The sequence below is a fragment of the Medicago truncatula genome, chromosome 7, assembly GCF_003473485.1.
Source record: "Medicago truncatula cultivar Jemalong A17 chromosome 7, MtrunA17r5.0-ANR, whole genome shotgun sequence".
Taxonomy (NCBI): domain Eukaryota; kingdom Viridiplantae; phylum Streptophyta; class Magnoliopsida; order Fabales; family Fabaceae; genus Medicago; species Medicago truncatula.
The window spans coordinates 12,419,963-12,436,614 of record NC_053048.1 but is presented as its reverse complement, the minus strand read 5'-3'; the positions used below and the strand labels follow the sequence as shown (position 1 = coordinate 12,436,614).

The following is a 16,652-nucleotide window of genomic DNA, read 5'->3' as shown; positions in this document are numbered from 1 at the left end:
TGACATAGGACAAAAAATGGGACAAGTTTTGGCCTCAAAATGATAAAGTATATGTTTGGTGAATGGAGAAATCACGATACAAAGTCAAGAGAAGCTACAAATGGTATCTTTACAATTTCACAGTGAAGAGAGTCTAAGCAGAAAAAGAATAATATGGATGAGACAGGAAGAAGATGGAAACATCAAGGATTTTTAATTTTAAACTTTGTAATTTAGTGATTTTTAATTTCGTCCGTATGTAATTTTTCGGTTTTGATTTTGGTCCCTGTAATCTTTCCTAGAAGGACACATAAGCCTGTTTTGTCACGTCAAACAATGCCACGCCAGCCACCGTTAGACACATCAGCGTTTTTTTAACAGAAGTTAACGTTAGGGACTAAAACCAAAAAGTTAACAACTTACAGAGTTTGTTTTAGAACAAAAAAAGATACAGGGACGAAAACCAAAAACACGCGAACTTAGAGGGACCTTTTACATATTTAAGCCTTTTTTTTTATTTTATATTTTGACGTTCATACTATTTGAAGTATACATTGAACACGACTTTAGAGCTGCTTATTGAAATATATCCAAATTTCATGGCACATGGCAAAAAATATTGGTGCAAGTTAATCATACCATCGTTTTTTCACTTTCTTTAGTTTCCTAATTTGTACTATATTGTATTCTGTATTTGACAATTTTAAAACTCTTACATGTCCTCTTATATGGACATCATAAGTCTTGTCTATTCCAAACAACAATAGCATAGCAGAAATTCAACAGAAGCTATGTCTCAATAGTCAATACTAGGGATTTATAAAAAAAATCAGCTCCAAATGATCTTAAATTTGACAATTTATCTATTGGTATGAAGTTTCACCACAAAAAATAAAGAAGAAAAAAAAAACCTTAAAAAGTGGAGTGTGTCATTGTCTAAGTTAAATTAGTACCATATTTGTTCGTATGGTTAAGGCCAGTCCTAAGAGTTTTGGTGCCCTGGACGAAATAAAATTGTGCCCTATTAATTATTCTAATAGTTTTCTTCTTACATTTTTTGTTGCAAAAGATTCATCTATAATAAAGTTTTCTAAAAATATATTTTCAATAAAATTAATTAAACCGAATTAAAAAGATATATATATCTATATAGTACTAACTACTAAGTAAAAATAATTTTGATGTCCCTAAACTAATGGTACCCTGTGCTGTCGCCTACCCTCCAAGGCCACCACTGCCTATGGTGACACATGCCATGTATTTTTACACAGGTGAGATATGTATTTGTTCACATTTCAATTAGTAATTTTTTTAGAACATTTCAATTAGTATTAAAACACTAAAAAATTTATAATTAGTATTAAAACACACTAAAAAAGTTATAGACTCTAGGTGGACCATGACCTCCGAAGGCCGCCATGGTGGCTCCTGCCACTACTCATGTCCATCAGAGTGTGGATTCAACTCCCGCCGTCGGTGTGAAATTTTCTTTAGTGGATAATTTGTAAGTGTTTTTGTAAATGCTTTTTTTTACTCAAACCTACATTGATAAGTTATGAAATTCAACTCATCTAAACTTTATTTTATAATTATAAGAAGGGAAATGTTAACCAGAACCCCTGAGAGCACCGGTTAAGGAAGCAAATATAGTAATATTTTCTTCCTATACTATCAACGAACTTGAAGATGGGTGATAAAATGGACCAAAAAATATATATGAAAAAAACAATAAAAACAAATAGAAATGCTTTATAAATAGCTTCCTAGCATTCTAACAATATCATACCATTGACAATAACCCTCATGAAATACTATCATTGAGACAATATCATATAAAAAAACATATCTACAAAAGTGTTAGTGTGACATATATCTCATAGGCCAACAGAATAATGTACATGTTTGGCATTGGAGAAATCCTTTTGGCGGTTTTTCTTTTCCTTGCAATCCATTATTGGAGTCTCAATAGAAACACACCCATCACAAAATGGCCTGTGCTTGGAATGCTACCTGGTCTCTTATACAACATGTCCAATATCCATGATTATCTAAACTTAGTTTTGAAACAAAATGGAGGAACTTTCATTTTTGAAGGACCATGGTTAACAAACATGAACATTCTTTGCACCAGTGACCCCATGAACGTGCAACACATCACAAGCACAAAATTCGAAAACTATGGGAAAGGAAACGATTTCAGCGAGATTTTTGAAATCCTTGGAGATGGAATTTTTAGGTCTGATTCTCACATTTGGAAGTACAACAGAACACTACTTCATTCAATTTTCAAGAAGGAAAGTTTTCAGGTATTTATTCACAAAACCATTGAGAAAAAACTATTTAGTGGTCTTCTTGTATTTCTTGATCATGCTTGTAAAAAAGGGATGCAAGTGGATTTGCAAGATATTTTTCAAAGGTTAACCTTTGACAATATATGTTATATAGTTTTAGGATTTGATCCTAATTGTCTTTCTATTGAACTCCCTGAAATTGCATGTGAGAGAGCATTTACTCATGCAGAGGACACATTGTTTTCTAGACATGTAAAACCAAGATTTTGGTGGAAGCTGCAGAAATGGTTTCAAGTTGGTGAAGAGAAACAGTTTATAAAGAATCAGAAAATTATTGATGAAATGTTGTATTCAGAAATCAAATCCAAAAGAGAAATGCAAGGAGAACGAAAATTCGACTTGCTAAATATCATTATGACTGAAGCAGGAAATGGAGAAAATCCAATAGACTACGAGTTTTTGAGAGATACATCGATTAATCTACTTGCAGCCGGAAGAGACACTATTAGCTCGGGCCTTACTTGGTTTTTCTGGTTGGTGGCAACACACCCTTTTGTTGAAGCCAAGATTCTTGAAGAGATCAAAGAAAATTTACCATCAAGAGAACATAGTTGGAAAGATTTAGGAGCAAAAGGGCTTAGCAAGTTAATTTATTTACATGGAGCTTTATGTGAAGCCTTGAGGCTTTATCCTCCGGTTCCTTTAGAGCATAAATCAGCATTAAAATCTGATGTGCTTCCTAGTGGGCATAGGGTTAAACCAAATACAATGATAGTGTATTCTCTATACTCGGTCGGAAGGGTCGAGGAAATATGGGGAGAAGATTGTTTGAAATTTAAACCAGAGAGGTGGATTTCTAAGAAAGGAGGGATAATTCATGTTCCCTCTTACAAGTTCATTGCTTTCAATGCTGGACCAAGGAGTTGTTTGGGTAAGGATATAAGCTTCATTGAGATGAAAATGGTTGCTATAGCAATATTGTTGAATTATCACATTCAAGTGGTGGAAGATCATCCCATAATCCCAAGTCTTTCTGTTGTTTTACACATGAAACATGGCTTGAAGGTTAATGTCAAAAAAAGAAGCATTTAATGATCAAGAGAGATCTTTTCAAAATAACTGAACTATGTTCGGATAATATGTGTAATTTTATTTATATATTTGAATTCTCAAATAAACACCATGTGTGGTCATGTTTGTTTGTTTCTCCAATATAAGAATATATTATCAGTGTTATGTTTGGATTGTAATAATAACTTGCTTGATATTCATGTTTGTTTTAAGATTATTTTTTACCTGCTTTTCTAAATTAATTAGTTACTAACATCATGTAGTAAGTTTTTGTCAAAAAAAAAAATCATATAAATAATGGTGTTATTTCTAGTTAATTAGGAGAGGTTAATGAAGGTAAGAAAAACACAAGCGGGGGGTTGAATTGTGTTGGTTTTTTCTTGTTTTTCTCCAAAGTTGAAAACACTGATCAGAAGCAGATAAATTTCTACTTTTGAAGTGATGTTCAGAACTAGTTGCAGCGGATAAAACAGAGAGAGAGAAGAAAGACACAAACAATTTATACAGGTTTCTTCCACAAACCGGAAGTCAGTCTTGCCCCCCTTGCACTTCCAAGGAGAGTTCACTATGTAATATCTGATTACAATTGCTCACTACTAAACTTAGTAAGAGACTTCAAATGCTCAAGCACAACTGCAAGAGACTTCCTATGCTCCTGAACGCAATCAAGAGACTTCTATTGCTCAAGCACAAATGCAAGAGACTTCTGAATTCAAACATAATTACAAAGAAAATTGTTTGAGGTTGAACACTTGATATACAATCAGTGGTGTTCACAATACAAATCAGATATAGACTCTAGAATTTCTAAGATATGAACTTTGAAAAGAAATTCTAAGTGAACTTTGAGTGCAGAACAATTTCAGTAGAGTTTTGGCTCTTTTAATTCTTGGTATTGTTCTATTGAAGCTTTGAGTCTTCACTCCTTTATATAGAGGTGTGAAAGAGACGTTGAATTCCCAGCACATTCAAAATAGAGTCGTTTGAAGCTTTTGATCAATCACCAATGATCCTTTGTCTAATATGGTTATTGTCCTAAGAATGATCAATTTCAAATGCATTCTCATTGTGAAGGAGCATCGTTGCAGGCAGAGCTGTTTTTCTTGTCTTGTAGCAGAGACAAAACAGAGTACTAAAGGTAGTGGTTGTACACTTCGTACAAACGTACTTTGTCAACGCTCTTTTGAGGAACAAGCATCCAATGCGTTCAAATCCTTTCAAAATAGTCGTTGCTTCACTTTTCCAGTCTTCTGCAATCCTTAGACGAGGTTGAATCCCATAAAACAGCTTTTGAAGCTTAAGTTGCATCCTCTGATGAACTGCAGCTTCTGGTGATTTTTAGCTTCTGATAAACTTGCTTCTGATGAACTCGCTTTTGATGACGTCATCACTTCAGGAGCACTATGTCTTCAGGAGCGTCTTATCTTCAGGAGTAGTTTTCTTCAGACGTTTTAAGCTTCTTTTTTGTTGATTCCTTTGCTCTTTATTGTTCTTCCAAGACCTTTTTAAGATGTCAATTTTTTGTCTATAGTCCTATACACTTGAACAAATATTAGCATATCCAATTGACTATTTTTAATACCTTGTTATCATCAAAACTCTTAAGGGTTAACGTTAAACACATTTTGTTCCAACAATCTCCCCCTTTTTGATGATGACAAACAATAGTATTTAAAATGTTCAATTGTTGTTAATCTAATTAACACGTTGACTATAAGGGTATGAGGTTTCTAAGCTCCCCCTGTGTCCAATAGTACTTTAAGGTGAGGTTTGTAAGCTCCCCCTGAGTTCTATTCATGTTAATTAAATTCATCATTAAAAACGCAATAATTCTCAGAATAAACTCACATTAATAGACTAAGAGATTAGAAGAATGTCCTATTAATTTAACTTGATTAATATTAAATTAATGGGGCTCAGAGCCTATAAATACTATACATCTACTCCCCCTATTGTCATCAACAAAAAGTATAAGATAAAGACAAAAAGAAAGAGATAAGAAAAAAAATGAGAAATTCTAGAAATAAATAAATAAATAAATTCAGAAGGAATATAACAGAGCAAACAATGTATAAAACACAGCATACAAAAGATTCAGAAGCATTCATAATCATTCAGAGTAATTCAGAAGAAATTAAATTCATAAAAAAAATGAAAAAGTGCAGAAACAACTTTAAGAGATAAGACTAAATAAGCTTAAATAGGTGTGCAACTAAGGTTGCGCTTGTCTTTGAATCATCTCCATCATCTGTTGCATCATTCTCTCAGTTTCATCTGCCTTTCTGTTCGAAAATTAAAAAATTCTGGAATTTAATTTTCAAAATACAAAAAAAAAGGTCAGATTTTAAAATTAAAAAAATCTGGAAAAAAATTTAATTTTTAAAAATCTGGATACAAATTTAGAGAGTTTAAAAAAAGTCGTGGAAATTCCATTTTTCCTAGAATTAAGCTTTTCCTTAGAGGAGGTAGAAATCATAAATCTTATATTTGTGGAGTGAAATGATTTTTTTTCCCAATATTTTATTAAAATTGTGGAATAAAATTTTCGAATAAAAAATCTGAATTTTTTCTATATTTGTATACAGATTTTTAAGATTTTTTTTTTTTTAAAAAAAATCTGACCTCTTTTGTAATTTTTAAAATTAAATTTCAGAATTTTTTAAAATATTTTTAATTTTAAAAAAAAATCTGATTATATTTTCTAATTTTTGAAAAAAAAAATCTAATTTTCTTTTTTATTTTTAAATTTTTTGGAAACAAATATGACTATTTTTCTGTTTTTTTATATTTCGTAAAAAATCTTAATATTTTTTTTGATTTTTTAAATTTTTGGAAAAAAACTGAATATTTTTTGGATTTTTTTATTTTTTAAAATTTATTTTCAAATATTTTAAAAATAAAATCTGATGTGGATATATTTTTTACACGTGGCCAATTAAAAAAAATGCCAAATCAGCGTCACGTTAGCGAATTTGCTGAGTTGGATGGGAGAGGTGTGTTTTCTGGAAGAAAAAAAAAAGTTTTACAAGGATACAAATCAAACCGAAAATTTTACAGGGGCAAAAACCGGAAGTGGCTTATATTACAGGGGTGGAAAACACTATTAACCCTATATTATTTATGCATTGTTCATATCAACCGAGTTAAGTTCACGAAGACATAATTTTATCAATATACATAGTCATGTAGAAGGTTGAAATGATTTTAACTAATTTAATTTAATTTTGTAGCTAAAGTAATTTTGGTAAATATAATACGTATTCGTTAATGATTTAAGTTATGTTGATTTATGCTCTTTTTTTTATTTTGTAAGAATGTTGATTTACATTATGCAATGAAGATTTGTTCCTGTTATGAGTGATTGTGCTCGATATGAATATTTGACCATTAGTATAGTACTCCTTCTATCCCAGAATGACTGATGTAATTCTATGTGAATTTAGGATGATTTCCATTTCTTTTCAAAATTCAAGATATAAAAACCTGTGAATAAATTGAAAATTTCAAGGATAATTATAGTGTATCGAAAACTATAGTGATAGATATGCCATTAAAATCTAAAATTATTGTCCATGTTTAACCTTAGAAACAATAAGGAAAGAAGAGTTCGTTAAAATAGAAAAAATGTTACTACAATTAGCATTTTCAAAATTTAACAACTCGAATTTAAATTTGACCTTCGTGCTTTGAAATTGTTGAATGCACGAAATCCAAATCCAAAGTAGAGCGTTGTTGAATTTTGAAAATGCTAGATTTTCTCTGTTTTGATGAACTCTTCCTTCATAATTGTAGTTTGCAGTTTTTTGCAATTGTTACGAAAGTCAAACAAGGATAGGAAGTATAAACTATACTCCCTCCATTACTAATTAATGATGTATATGATCCATATTATAAACTACATACATCATTAATTAAATGAATCTAAAAAGTAAAATTTGCTTATTATTAATAATGTAGGGAGTATTGGAATATCTATCATTGTACTTTGATTACTTTGGAAGTTTCAACATATTCAAAGGCTTTGATATCTTGAGTCCTAATGAAAAATGGAAATATATTTACATTCTATATTGATTATTGGATTGGCTATGATTGCCTTGTTGAAATCTATCACACGGATTATTGTGTTGAAGAGAAATAGTAAAAACTTCAATAAAACAAGGACCGAGAATATAGATTATAGTGAAATATCTACCGCCACAATTTTAGCTTGTTGTTTTTCATAATTAATACACCATCCGGTCACTAATATAAGTAAAAATTTGATTTTTAGATTCATTTATTAAATGATGTATGTAGTCTATAATAAAATCTACATACGTTATTTAATGAATGAATCTAAAAATCAAATTTTTGCTTATATTAATGACCGGAGGGTGTACAAGGATTATGGAGCACCGGTTAAGGAAGCTAAAAATGGAAATTTTAAGTCAAAAAGAACACTTTTTAAACTTTTATGTAATGACAACACAACTTTTAATATAAAACACTACTATATTTGATCGTGGGCACTCGTAAATATTTTTCTTAAACCTCGATTTTTTATTTATTTTTCAACCCTATGATGTATTAGCTTTCTCTCGGTAAGCTATTGTGGATCTTTTATGTTTTGATGCAGAAGACTTTCTTATGGACATATCGTTGATAACCAACCTGACCTGAGGCCACTTGTTTGTAGGTTAGTTTATTTTTTATCCGTATTTTTAGGTTAGTTATATTTTTGTTTCATATCTTATTTAAAAATAACAAAAATATTTTTCTGTTTTATTTAGGCTAGAATCTAGGATAGATTTAAATTTTATTTTCATTTGTTATATTTTTCTTCTATATAGCGAAAAGACGGACACTTATTCCGCTCTTTTTATTATGTTAAAGTTTGAAAATTATGAACGGTGTTTTTTTATAAATTTTTTATTAAAACTAAAAATACAAATGTTTGTTATTTTCAAGTTATAACAAACCAAACTAATCATGATTATCTTATTTTAATAACACCGATAATATAAAAATAAAAAAATAATCTAAATTCTTTTTTTTAACGAGACCAACAACAATTTTATTATAGAAAAAGTTGTTTAAGAGTATAATTGGAATGATGAAAAAGTAAGTATAAATATACTAATCTAGTTTGTTACACTTTATAAATGATAAAGGAAAAAAAACAAAAAAAAAATATTCATGTCATGTTTGTTGCATTTATTTTAATATTTAAATTTATTCTTATCTATTTGTTACATGTGTTATTTGCATTGAAAATTGAGGGCATTTTTTGAAGAAAAAAAAAATCCAACCCAAAAGTGCTGAAAGGGATAATTTTCTTTATATCCAACCGAAGCTTCCGGCGTAGGCGTAGGTTTGGGCGATATCAAACCAACCAAATATGTGAAGTTTGCGTGAAAATTCCCTTTCAAGCTCACATTGGTCACAACCAAGAAAAACCTAAACCGGTACCTACCGGTAACTTTGAAGAAAAACATAAATCGGTACCTACTGGTGTTCATGTTATTGAAGTAAACATCGGGTCATTTTTTACAACAAATGAAAGATGGAGAGGTCGAGAAGAAATATTTGGTTGGGGTCGTCGACAAGCGGCAAGGGTCGGATTTACTATTTCTATAGATAAATCTAATTTAATGAGGTCATACTTGACGATGCAATGTGAAAGAAGTGGTGAATACAAGCCACCTAAAGCTTGAAGGCACAGGCTCAAGGAAATGTGAATGTCTGTTTAGGTTTAAATGCTTCTTTGAAAAGAATACACAAGATTGGTGGATTTCAATGCTTTGTGGAATTTACAACCATGAGTTGGCACCAAAGTTAACCGACCACCTTCTTGCGGGTCGACTAAAAACGGAGAAGAAGCAAAGACTTATCGACATGACAAAGAGTTTGGCGGCGCCTAGGAATATTCTCACAGATTTGAAGGGAAAAAAAAAGTGTGGCAACCATCAAACAAGTGTACAATGCGCGAACTAGATGTCGCAGGGGGCAAAAAGAGGACAAGACGGAGATGCAATATTTGATTTCAAAGTTGGAGAAGCATAAATACGTCTATTTCACAAGTGCAAATAGTGAGGAAACCACTCTTGAAGACTTATTTTTTGTTCATCTGGAGTCAATTAATATGTTTAACACTTTTCCCACCATTTTGGTCATGGACTCCACTTACAAAACCAATACCTGTCAAATGTCGTTGTTTGAGATTGTTGGTGTTACCTCTACCAAAATGACGTATTGGGTTGCGTTTGTCTTTCTTTCCTTTGAACAAGAGAATAAATTTACTTGGGCAATTGAGATTATGGTTGGTCTTTTGACCTCAAAAACTCAACATCCCTAAGGTGGTTGTCACCGATAGGGACACCGCTTTGATGAATGTTGTTGCCAAAGTTCTCCCTAAAACGAACCATGTCCTTTGCTATTTTCATATCGAGAAGAATGTCAAAGCTAGGTGCATCACGGATTGTAGAGTCAAAGCGAAGCCTATGGGTGAAAAAGTTGTTGACAAAGACGTGAAGGAAGCGAATGATGATAAGCATTGAGATCTTGTTAAGAAAATAGCGAGGGTTTGGAGAGAAATGGTTAACTCTACTACAAAGGATCCATATGCAACTGCATGGTTGAAATTCAAAGAGGTATGCGAACCATTTTCAATGTTCGTTAAATATGTTGAAACCACAGTTTTCCCCGTTAAGAAGCATTTTGTGTGGGCATGGACGAATAAATTCTTGCATCTAGGGTATAGAAACACCAACATTGTTGAATCGGCTCATGGACACTTGAAAAGATGTTTGAGGAGTAAAGTGGGAGATTTGGCATCATGTTGGAATTTAACGATGAATTTTAATGAATTTGTGTTGTGTGTAATTTAACGATGAATTTGTGTAATTTTGACCGTTTATGTGATTTAGGAAATTTAAGGACAAATTGGTGCAATTAGGATCGTTTACGTGTCATTAAGTGTAATTAAGTGATTACGCGTCATTAACGACGAATTTGTGTAATTTGGATCGTTTGAATCTTTTATGCGTTATTATGTGATTGTATGATAAACGATGATTTTGTGTAATTTGGATCGATTATGTCGTATTATCTGATAATGTTGTTAAACTAGCGTAATTTGGTTCAATTCTAGATGTGTCAAGGCTACAGGTCATTTATGACTTGGTTGCATTGCATTAAATTTAGTAAATGTTGTCTGCTATATCAGTACTTTGTGTGAGTTAATTCACGCTAACCTGTAATAAACGTGAGTTAACTCACATTGAAATTTACACTAGCTTGAGTTAACTCACGCAACTTATGTCAACTCATGCAAAATTAACACTAGCATGAGTTAACATGTGCAGAGGTATTTTCATCTTTTCAGTTGGGAGCGAGCAATTGTTGTTGGGTAAAGAGCAGAATTCAAAATTGAAAGAGTAGAAAATTTGATTATTGTTTTTAGAGGAAAGCTTGTGAAAATGAAAGAGATGAAATAATTATATATAACTTCTACATTTTAACATGAAAAAGTCCTCATAAAGTTGGTGCAAATACTAGTTTTGATTATATTAATAAAAATTTCAAGTCAATAAAAAATTGCAGAGCATTAAATACATGGTCGCAGGGAGGATGATGTTGAGTTAAATACTTGGTCGCAGAAAATTTGATTATTGATGGAGAGGATCTTATCTCTGATTTGTTATAGTTCGTTATGTGTTGTTATGGCCTTAATTATTATTGTATGGATGTATGTATGGATGGCCTTAATTTTTGGGGATGATGCTCCGGTAGTTATGGTTATGGTGATGATTTATGTGGCCAAAGGTGCAATTGCTTAGGAGGTTTGTTATTGTACACCTTGTTGTTGCCTAGGTATCATATTGATTGGTTGATCTTGTGGCTCTAATTAAATCCATAGGTGTTGTTGTAAGATGTGATAAGCCTCTTGCAAAGGATATTGGTCGTTACATATTATGGTGTAGTGCAATTTGTATGTTTTAAAGGAGGTAGGTAGTTCTAGTGTAGGATTATTATGTAAGGTTGGTGTTGGTAATGCCTTGTGGGCATGATTCCATTGGTAAGTTTGGTTCCCTTAGTGTAATTTGGTGTACCTTTTGTTCGCTAATGATGCTATGTTTGGATGCTTTTTTTGTTGTTGTGGTGGTTGGGGTTTGAATCCCGGACCTTGAATATATTATGCATTGTTCATATCAATTGAATTAAGTTCGCGAGGACGTTTGGATGCCTTTAATAAAAAGAGTAATGTTAACAACACTCTCTTTAATACTCACTTTCTTATTGGTTTAAATCATTGTGGGTCTCCAATCAATCAATGTTATGACATATTTTTAGATTAATAATTTTAAAATATAATTCTTTCTCAAAAAAAATGAAAAATTCAATTGTTAAATTTTTTTGTCCTGAAGATATTGGTACCTAACGAAACTCTAAGATATCTAAAAATTTATGGGTCATGATAATTTATGCTCTAAAGTTACATGTTTTCTATCTTCGGTACACTAACAAGTTTGCTAAGAACACATGTTAGAATTTCTATATATATTAATTGGAAGTTTTCTGGGCTATGACAAACTTTTACTAAAAATCATGGGTACCAAAATATGGTCTCTGAATATGAGACGTTGTCACCATAATCTCATAATGTATATAAATTACAAGCACATCTCTAACACCTAATTTTTTAATAAGTTTATGTAGTAAAGTGACTAACGAAAAATGCAGTTGATGACTAATTGATTGCCCAACATTTTTAAGGACTAAAATGATGAATTAATGTGATACATGTAGATTTGCATTTACAATTTCAACACATTTAAAAACTATAATGATCGGTCCTCACACATTTAAAGATTAAAATGATGGTTTATCCAATATCTAAATCGTATTGTATATCCAAAATTTAAGTTGTAATATAAGCACAAATTTGATTAACAAATAAGCTGAAATATAAGCACAAATTTAAGTGCTTGCAACGCTATTTTGAATATTATCTTTAACAATCACTCTCTTATTCAAATAAATTAATGTGGGTCATATACTTTGAAAAAGAAACTCACATAAAGTGATAGAACACATGTTGGTTTCACTCTATTCATCTTAATCGTTGCGGCAGTGCTATATGTCGCGAGGAAATTTCTCGAACCCGAGAAGATAAAATTGCAGTGGTAGCAAAAAAAGCATAAAAAAGGACCCACTAGCCATGTCAATTGCTACAATAAAGGAATGGCAGTCAGGATGTATGTAACATATTAAATTGTAGGTGCACATTTAATTTCGTCATATAGTTCCAACTTCCAACATATTTCAATACACGCGAAATATACATGGGAGCTTCTACACTGCAGTCATGAAACTGACTTTTCTAAAAAAGTTAATTTTAATCTTAATGTTTGATTCATTTATTTATTTTTTTGGTCAAGTAGTTTAGTAGCTAGAGAAATTCACCTTAAAGATGAATAAGTGGGGTGTCTGGGGTTCGAACCCCAGCCCCTGCACAAATTGTGCATTATCCCTTACCAAATGAGCTAAGTTCATGGTGACTCATTTTTAAATTGTTGATTACTGATTAATGATCAATAGTAATTCATCTAGTAATGCTTGCAACATCTTAGACTTACAGATACTATTTTATCGTTGTCATCTTTAACATGCAAACAGAGTTGCTGATATTATGTGAGTGTTACACTTTGTGGGGTGTTACACTTAAAACAAGGTAGAATAAAATTAGATTAAGTGTATTCTTGTTAATCTGATGAATTGATGATACTTAAGGGACTTAACTTTTGATGCCACTGTACAAACAGTGGGGTGTTACTCACAACACTTTGGATGCTATAGTGTTAACTTCACCAGAAAAGTCATTTTAACGACTTCACCGTAGAATTTTCCAACATTTCATATAATGACAAAAACAATGCTTTATAAATAGCTTCGTAGCTTTGTCACAACATCATCATTGGCAATACAACAATGCATGTGTTTGGCATTGGAGAATAAATCCCATTCATATAGAAAACATATATAAAAAAGTGTAAGAGTAATAATGTATGTGTTTGGCATTGAAGAACTATTTTGGGCAGTTCTTGTTTTCGTTGCAATCCATTATTGGAGACTCAACAGAAACACACCAATGACAAAATGGCCTGTTCTTGGAATGCTACCTGGTCTCTTACACAACGTATCCAACATTCACGGTTATGTAGACTTAACTTTGAAACAAAATGGAGGAACTTTCATTTTTGAAGGACCATGGTTAACAAACATGAACATTCTTTGCACCAGTGACCCCATGAACGTGCAACACATCACAAGCACAAAATTCGAAAACTACGGGAAAGGAAATGATTTCAGAGAGATTTTTGAAGTTCTTGGAGAAGGAATTTTTAGGTCTGATTCACACATTTGGAAGTACAACAGAAAGCTACTTCATTCAATTTTCAAGCAGGGAAATTTTCAGGTATTTATTCAAAAAACCGTTGAGAAAAAAATTTGTAACTATCTTCTTGTATTTCTTGATCATGCTTCTAAAAATGGGGTGCAAGTGGATTTGCAAGATATTTTTCAAAGGTTAACCTTTGACAACATATGTTCTGTTGTATTAGGATTTGATCCTAAATGTCTTTCTATTGATCTCCCTGAAATTCCATGTGAGAGAGCCTTTACACAAGCAGAGGACACATTGTTCATAAGGCATGTTAAGCCAAAACTCTTGTGGAAGTTGCAGAATTGGTTTCAAGTTGGCGAAGAGAAACAATTTATAAAGAATAATAAATTTATTGATGAAATGTTGTATTCAGAAATCAAATCTAAAAGAGAAATGCGAGGAGAACAAAAGGTTGACTTGCTAGATATCATTATAAATGAAGTAGGAGATGGAGAAAATAAAATAGATGACAAGTTTTTGAGAGATACATCAATCAATCTACTTGCTGCCGGAAGAGATACGATTAGCTCGGGCCTTACTTGGTTTTTCTGGTTGGTGGCAACACATCCTTTGATTGAAGCTAAGATTCTTGAAGAGATCAAAGAAAATTTACCATCAAGAGAACATAGTTGGAAAGATTTAGGAGCAAAAGGGCTTAGCAAGTTAGTTTATTTACATGGAGCTTTATGTGAAGCCTTGAGGCTTTATCCGCCGATACCTTTTGAGCATAAATCTGCACAGAAATCTGATGTGCTTCCTAGTGGACATAGGGTTGAGTCAAATACAATGATAGTGTATTCTCTATACTCCGTCGGAAGGGTCGAGGAAATATGGGGAGAAGATTGCTTGGAATTTAAGCCAGAGAGGTGGATTTCTCAAAAAGGAGGGATAGTTTATGTTCCTTCTTACAAGTTCATTGCTTTTAATGCTGGACCAAGGAGTTGTTTGGGTAAGGATATAAGCTTCATTGAGATGAAAATGGTTGCTATAGCAATATTGTTGAATTATCACATTCAAGTGGTGGAAGATCATCCCATAATCCCAAGTCTTTCTGTTGTCTTACACATGAAACATGGCTTGAAGGTTAATCTCAAAAAAAGAAGCATTTAGTGATAAGAGAGAGATCTTTTCAAAATAGGTGCTATAAGTTATTATGTTTATTTAAATTAATTTTTTTACGTGGACACTGTTTCTTAATGTTTGTTTATTTGTTTTCCTAATGCCAAAGTATAAATATTGGTGTTAAATATGGATTGTAATAAATATTTAATTAATAAATATTATTCATGAATTTTTTAGTTTATTTCTTTACTTCTTTTCTAAATTAGTTAGTCACCAACATACAACATGATATGTCCGATGGAGACAGATGGACGGTGGCGACGAAGTCTTCACGGTGGAACGGAGGGTGCCTGAAGGCACGTTAGCACTCCAACGCTCATGTTAGTGTAGGAAATGGGGTTGAATGTGTAAAATTATGTGGGAAATGAATCGTAACTTGAGGGTGACGCGGAATCGCCCTTATAGAGAGGAAGGATGTAACGCCCTCTCTAATTATTTGATTATTTTAAATGAGTTTAGAATATACTTATATGATTTGTGTGATTTATATGATTTATTTTGATGAGTGATATTTTGTTATGATATATGTTATATATTTATTAATATAATATATATGTTATTTGATTTTTTTTTTTTTTTTGCTGGATCGGGAGATTGGACGAGCATCAAGAGGCAACACCGACATCCCAACTAGGTTGGCACCTCGGGAAACCTCCATCGTCTGCCGCCAACCTCAAAACTTTATTAAACAAAGGGAAAAATATATACAGAGAGGGGGGACTAGGCCAAAACCCTCAAAAACAAAAAATAAACAGCAAAAACAAAACCATAAAAACAAGGTTACGGAAACCTATAGCTAGGTAGGCCACACCTATCCCGAAAGAAATCGGAGCCTAATTCAGGAGGTAAAGATGAAAGCCAAACCGCTCCATGTACTGAGTGTCCCATATTCGCCAAGCGATCAGCACAAACATTACCCTCACGGTAAATATGGGAAGAAATAAGCTGAACTCCAAGTCGACAAGCATTGTGCCAACGATTGCGAAGCAAAATCGGAACCAAAGCATGATTGTGGAACGCAGCCAAAGCACCTGTTGAGTCACTCTCCAACCAGATATTATACCAACCATTTTGGGCAGCAAACTCTATAGCAAAAATGTACCCCATAATTTCGGAAGAAAACACCGTGTCGGGACCCAAATTACAAGTGAAAGCTCCTAGAAAAGTACCGAAATGATCTCGAAAAATCCCCCCACAGGCAACGTGACCATCAACAACCGAACCATCTGTGTTAACCTTCTTCCAAGGGGGAGAGGGGGCCTTCCAAAAGACCGCAATAATGTCTTTGAAGTTGTGATGGCGAACAGCAATATTAAAAGCATCAAGAATGGGCTGATCCGACGGTAAAGAGTGACCAACAGACATATTACCAGACATGGAAATGGCAGAATGCAGACGCACCGTAGCAGCATGGATAGAAACCACATCCGAAGAGAACCGAAGGGAATTACGAGACAGCCAAATAATGTGCAAAGTATGTATCACAGCAGCCACGTAAATGTCCGCTATTTGAGAAGAACAACGATTGGGGACACACTCCAAAAGAGAAGAAATAGAGGATAGATTTATCACACAATTTAGCTTACCTCCGAGCCAAGACCATAATTTCAACGCGAAGGAGCAGCGGAGAAACAGATGATCCGAAGATTCCTCAGAACTCATACAACAATTGCAAACCGACACTATAAAACAGCCTCGAGTCCGAAGGTTTTCATCAGTCGGCATCTTACCATGGAACCAACGCCAAAAGATGAAGGCGTGAG

The 16,652-nt window shown here is 32.9% G+C and overlaps 2 protein-coding genes across 2 annotated transcripts; both read left to right on the top strand.

Annotated features, from left to right (window-relative positions):
- The first annotated feature begins 1,777 nt into the window (after positions 1–1,777).
- On the top strand, positions 1,778–3,553 carry LOC25497926 (alkane hydroxylase MAH1). Its single transcript, XM_013592656.3, has one exon. It carries the CDS (start codon positions 1,872–1,874, stop codon positions 3,360–3,362), a length of 1,491 nt encoding a protein of 496 aa, XP_013448110.1. The 5' UTR covers positions 1,778–1,871; the 3' UTR covers positions 3,363–3,553.
- Positions 3,554–13,306: 9,753 nt separating this feature from the next.
- LOC25497925 (alkane hydroxylase MAH1) lies at positions 13,307–15,070 on the top strand. Its single transcript, XM_013592655.3, has one exon. It carries the CDS (start codon positions 13,387–13,389, stop codon positions 14,875–14,877), a length of 1,491 nt encoding a protein of 496 aa, XP_013448109.1. The 5' UTR covers positions 13,307–13,386; the 3' UTR covers positions 14,878–15,070.
- The last annotated feature ends 1,582 nt before the right edge of the window (positions 15,071–16,652 follow it).